The sequence below is a fragment of the Contarinia nasturtii genome, unplaced genomic scaffold (assembly GCF_009176525.2).
Source record: "Contarinia nasturtii isolate CC-2019 unplaced genomic scaffold, AAFC_CNas_1.1 Cnas_scaffold_1905, whole genome shotgun sequence".
Classification (NCBI taxonomy): Eukaryota; Metazoa; Arthropoda; class Insecta; order Diptera; family Cecidomyiidae; genus Contarinia; species Contarinia nasturtii.
In genome coordinates this window covers 364,748-369,137 of record NW_022199235.1, presented here as the reverse complement: position 1 = coordinate 369,137, position 4,390 = coordinate 364,748, and the positions used below count along the sequence as shown (strand labels likewise).

At 32.1% G+C, this 4,390-nt stretch overlaps 2 protein-coding genes across 2 annotated transcripts; both read left to right on the top strand.

Annotated features, from left to right (window-relative positions):
* The first annotated feature begins 293 nt into the window (after positions 1–293).
* On the top strand, positions 294–1,181 carry LOC116347470. The gene is made up of 3 exons (XM_031778057.1): positions 294–431; positions 497–530; positions 635–1,181. The coding sequence occupies exons 1-3, from the start codon at positions 381–383 to the stop codon at positions 1,078–1,080; spliced, it is 531 nt and encodes a 176-aa protein (XP_031633917.1). The 5' UTR covers positions 294–380; the 3' UTR covers positions 1,081–1,181.
* A 1,292-nt stretch (positions 1,182–2,473) lies between these two features.
* LOC116347465 lies at positions 2,474–3,333 on the top strand. The gene is made up of 3 exons (XM_031778050.1): positions 2,474–2,575; positions 2,649–2,682; positions 2,780–3,333. The coding sequence occupies exons 1-3, from the start codon at positions 2,525–2,527 to the stop codon at positions 3,223–3,225; spliced, it is 531 nt and encodes a 176-aa protein (XP_031633910.1). The 5' UTR covers positions 2,474–2,524; the 3' UTR covers positions 3,226–3,333.
* The last annotated feature ends 1,057 nt before the right edge of the window (positions 3,334–4,390 follow it).

The window sequence follows — 4,390 nt, the reverse complement described above, 5'->3', positions numbered from 1 at the left end:
TTTATTTAATTAAATTTTTTTATTCAAATGTTCACTGGCATTGAAATAATCATACATGTATACATCATATATATATGAGATAAAAAAAATTCAGAGTTCTTCCCTATACGTGGTTCTTTTTACAAATAATTGCGATATAATAATGGAATTTCTTGTTTTTTTATTATTTCTACAACATTCATTTATTGAGGTCATAGTCATTCATTTATTGAAGTCTTAAATGAAGAAAACAAATGTTTTTGACAGATATTATATTAAGATATTTTCTGGCAGTCTGTTTTTCGATAATTACTTCTAAACGGTTTGTAATTTGGTAAATGTAGCAATCATAGTCATTATCACATGATCATCAGTTAATTGTGAAAATCCATGAAAACAAGATGAATCGAAAACTTCTCTGCCTATTTTTCTTTGCAATTATAAGTTTGGAGGTAATTTTCTAAACTTCGATTTTAGTTTAAAGTTTTATTTTTTTCACTTCCATTCTATTCCACAGTTCCTAGTTCCATGCGCAAATGCTGGCATGAATAGTAAGTATTGTCGGAAATTCAATTAAAATCATTTATAGCACAGCTTCAGAAGTATATACTGACAATGGACTTATTTTATATATTTTTTCTTTGTGTAAACCAAGAAAAACTCAAAAAAATCAGTAGATCTGCGAGCAAAGGTGCTATGGAAACTGCCAAAGGAATCGGTAAATCAACTCTTAAATTGGGAGGCAGTTTGGTAAAAACGGCAGGCCATGGGATCGGCGTGGGTGTTGGGGCTCTTGGCACAAGTGTTTCGATAGGATCTTGTCCTATTATGTGTTTGGGCTGCGCACCTGAGGAAGGTATTCAAATGGTTGAAGACTCATCTCGCTATTTAGGAAGACAAGTGGTTGGTACTGTGAAAGGTGGAATTGACGTAGGTAAAAATGCTGGTGTCTTAGGTAAAAAGATAGCAACTAGCCCTTGTGTCTGTGGCAAAAATACGCTGAGGGAAATGGCAGAAATCGAAACCCAAGAAGAATTTGCGGAATGGGTAGAGGAAGAAAAACGGAGAAAATTAAAGGAACTACCAGAATCAAGCAATTAATTACATTTTTCAGTGGGTTTCAATCAGAATTCCAGATTTCTCTTTCAATGTGTAACACAATTTGAAAATAAATGTACTTGCAAATGAATAGGGTAGCACAATTTTCAATGAATTATTTTTATTGTTATTTATAAGACCGCAATAATCCTGATTATAGTGAAATCTGGTAATTTAGATCATAGCAGAAGTTTAGTAGTTGTTTGATTTGTCGCTATTCAACATAATTTGAAGAAGAAAAACATTTGAATGCTCGAAATGATAATTTTCATGCATAAAGCATTGAAAAAGACAGAAAAGGATTTATTTGTCATGAACAGAATTCTTATATTTTGACAGATTTCTATGGAAAGAAAGGAAATTTATGGATCAACGTGCGCTAATAAGATCGTGGATATTATCGAATTATGCTAAATGGAACATAGAGACATAAAATAACTATGACAGTGAAATAATCGTACAGATAACAGATGTAGAGGTTATCACTATACGTGGATTTTCTCACAAACAATTGCGATACGAATAAAAATGGAATTTGTTGTTTTTATATTATTTCTGAAACATTCGTCTATTGATGTCAGTAAGTTCTTCAATGAAGTAAACGATAATAACTTTTAAGTGTTCTGTAATTTGATGAATGTATGACAATACAAAACCTGTTATCGAAGTGTCAAATTCAAATGTGTTTGAAAGAAGTACAATTATTACAGAAAGTAATAACTCCCAATGAATAAATAAATATATATTTTTTTTTTTTAATGTTTGTTAATGTTTCAGAGTTCGCTGTATTGATAATATAATAATAGTGCCTATCAATAGAGTATATTTTGTACACATTTCGATTGTCTGACCAAAACAATTTTTTGAACTCTAATTTGAAAATTATTATTGATCTATGTATACCGTTGGCCCTAAACTTACAAATATTGCTCAAAAACTCCTCGCAACCTCCATTCTCCAAAAAGAATTTCTCATTTCAAAAAGTCAGAATTTGAATTGCGTTTGTAGAAGAAGATTGAGGTAACAAAATGACTGTCGATTTTTCGCCTTTTCAAGCTGACTAACCAATACCGCTAAAAATTTAATCTTAGATGCAATATTAACATTTTGTCTTAAATGAACGAAAGCGTCACTGAAAATGTATATCAAATTTTTTTAAAATTTAGTATTGCGTCACAGTAGGAACTTCCAGCGAATTGTTTTGTACTTATTTATTGACGTCACCGAATTTTCGAGTGAAGCACACATATTTTTTTTAGTTGTTTTGTATTTGCCATCGAATAAATGTTTACAAATTAAGATATCGCTATAACAATAGAAAAATGTTCAAAAACACGTATATATGAAATTCTGTTTTTTTCAATATGTTGTCTGTTTTCAAAATGTATATAAACTGGAGTAATTTCATGCAAATCACCAGATAATTTTGAGAACCTGTGTGAACAAAATGAATCGAATATTTCTCTGTATATTATTCATTACTGTTATAAGTTTGGAGGTAATTTTCTGAATGTCGATCAAAGACTTAAGTCTGAATTCATAATTTTTTCTCACTTTCATCTATTTCACAGCTCCTAGTTCCATGCGCAAATGCTGGACCTGGTGGTAAGTATTCTTAGAAATTCAATTAAAATCATTTATAAGATAGTTTCATAAATATACACTGATAATGGATCTTTTTTAACTTCTTGTCTGAACATAGAAAAGTTCAAAAAAGTTGGTAAAGCTATGAAACAGGGTGGAATGGAAACTGCCAAGGGAATTCGTAATACAAGTGTCAAATTTGGAAAAAGTGTGGTGACCACAGCGGGCCATGGGATCGTTACAGGTGTACATGCTGTTGGCACAGGTCTTGCCTGTGGACTTTGTCCTGTGTGGACAGTGGTTGGTTTACCAGACGAAGGTATGGATATGGCGGGCAGAGCAGCTCGCCACTTGTTAGGCAGCGCAGTAAAAACAGGTGAGCATGGGATTGACGCAGGCAAACATGCTGCTGTTCTGGGTAAAAAGGTAGCAACCAGCCCTTGTGTCTGTGGTACCAATACGATGCAGGCGATGGCAGAAATGGAACGTCAGGAGGAAATTTTGGCAGAAATAGAGGAAGAAAAGAGAAGAAAATTTAAAAAATTACCAGAATCAAGCAATTAATTACATTTTTCAGTGGGTTTCAATCAGAATTCCAGGTTTCTATTTCAATGTGTAATAGAATTTGAAAATAAATGTACTTGCAAATGAAGCAGGTAGCACAATTGTCAATGAATTATTTTTATTGTTATTTATAAGACCGCAATAATCCTGATTATAGTGAAATCTGATAATTAAGATCATAGCAGAACTTTAGTAGTTGTTTGATTTGTCGCTATTCAACATAATTTAAAGAAGAAAAACATTTAAATGCTCGAAATGATAATTTTCATGCATAAAGCATTGAAAAAGACAGAAATGGATTTATTTGTGATGAACAGAATTCTTATATTTTGACAGATTTCTATGGAAAGGAAGGAAATTTATGGATCAACGTGCGCTAATAAGATCGTGGATATCATCGAATTATGCTAAATGGAACATAGAGACTTAAAATAACTATGACAGTAGACCAGCCCAAAAAAAAAAGTTATATCGGATCAAAATGCCCCACTCGGTTTCGTGAAATACATGAAAATATAAGATATGTGGCATCATTGTTTCATCTAAATGTCGATCGGTGGTACTCAATAGGACACTTGGAAGTTTTCTCGATTAACGAATTTGGAGCGATTTGGAGCCAATTTAATGTCAAAAAAAAAATGTTTTTTCTGCTTTAAAAAAACACGTATTGGGGGGTTTTTTGGCACGAGGAATCCGAAAACGACGTTAGTTTTAAGATACAATCAAGTTTTAACAGAGTTTCTTTGAAAAAATTATAAAAAAATTGCATTTTTGTATGGGAGCCATACTTTTATGGTATCGTAATGATGTAAAACTTTGCACAGGCTATTTTTTGGACAAAAAAATAACATCCTCGAAGTTTGAAGAAGTTTCAATACAAATTGGGGGTACCTCCCATACGAAATTTTCGTTTTTTGGCCAAAAATCGAAAAATTTGTATGGAGGTTATCATTATTTTTGATTAAAATTTCTTCAAACCTGTTGAGATTATGTATCTTGGTAAGAAAATAAGATTTACACGTTTTCACGGTGATTGAGTTACAACAAACATAGATTTATTGCATTTTGTTTCAGTTTATTCTCAAAATTTCAGGTTACATGGAGGTGCGTGTCGTTGGCCCCCCCTTATTTTGTACCAAGACAATTTATATGTCAAAATTTAGTG

Bases quoted from the DNA above. Each gene is read 5' to 3' on its own strand.
- LOC116347470 (XM_031778057.1), top strand. From the start codon at position 381: ATGAATCGAAAACTTCTCTGCCTATTTTTCTTTGCAATTATAAGTTTG. The intron at 432-496 runs GTAATTTTCTAA...TCTATTCCACAG, and splicing joins TTGCAATTATAAGTTTGGAG to TTCCTAGTTCCATGCGCAAA. The intron at 531-634 runs GTAAGTATTGTC...GTGTAAACCAAG, and splicing joins CGCAAATGCTGGCATGAATA to AAAAACTCAAAAAAATCAGT.
- LOC116347465 (XM_031778050.1), top strand. From the start codon at position 2,525: ATGAATCGAATATTTCTCTGTATATTATTCATTACTGTTATAAGTTTG. The intron at 2,576-2,648 runs GTAATTTTCTGA...TCTATTTCACAG, and splicing joins TTACTGTTATAAGTTTGGAG to CTCCTAGTTCCATGCGCAAA. The intron at 2,683-2,779 runs GTAAGTATTCTT...GTCTGAACATAG, and splicing joins CGCAAATGCTGGACCTGGTG to AAAAGTTCAAAAAAGTTGGT.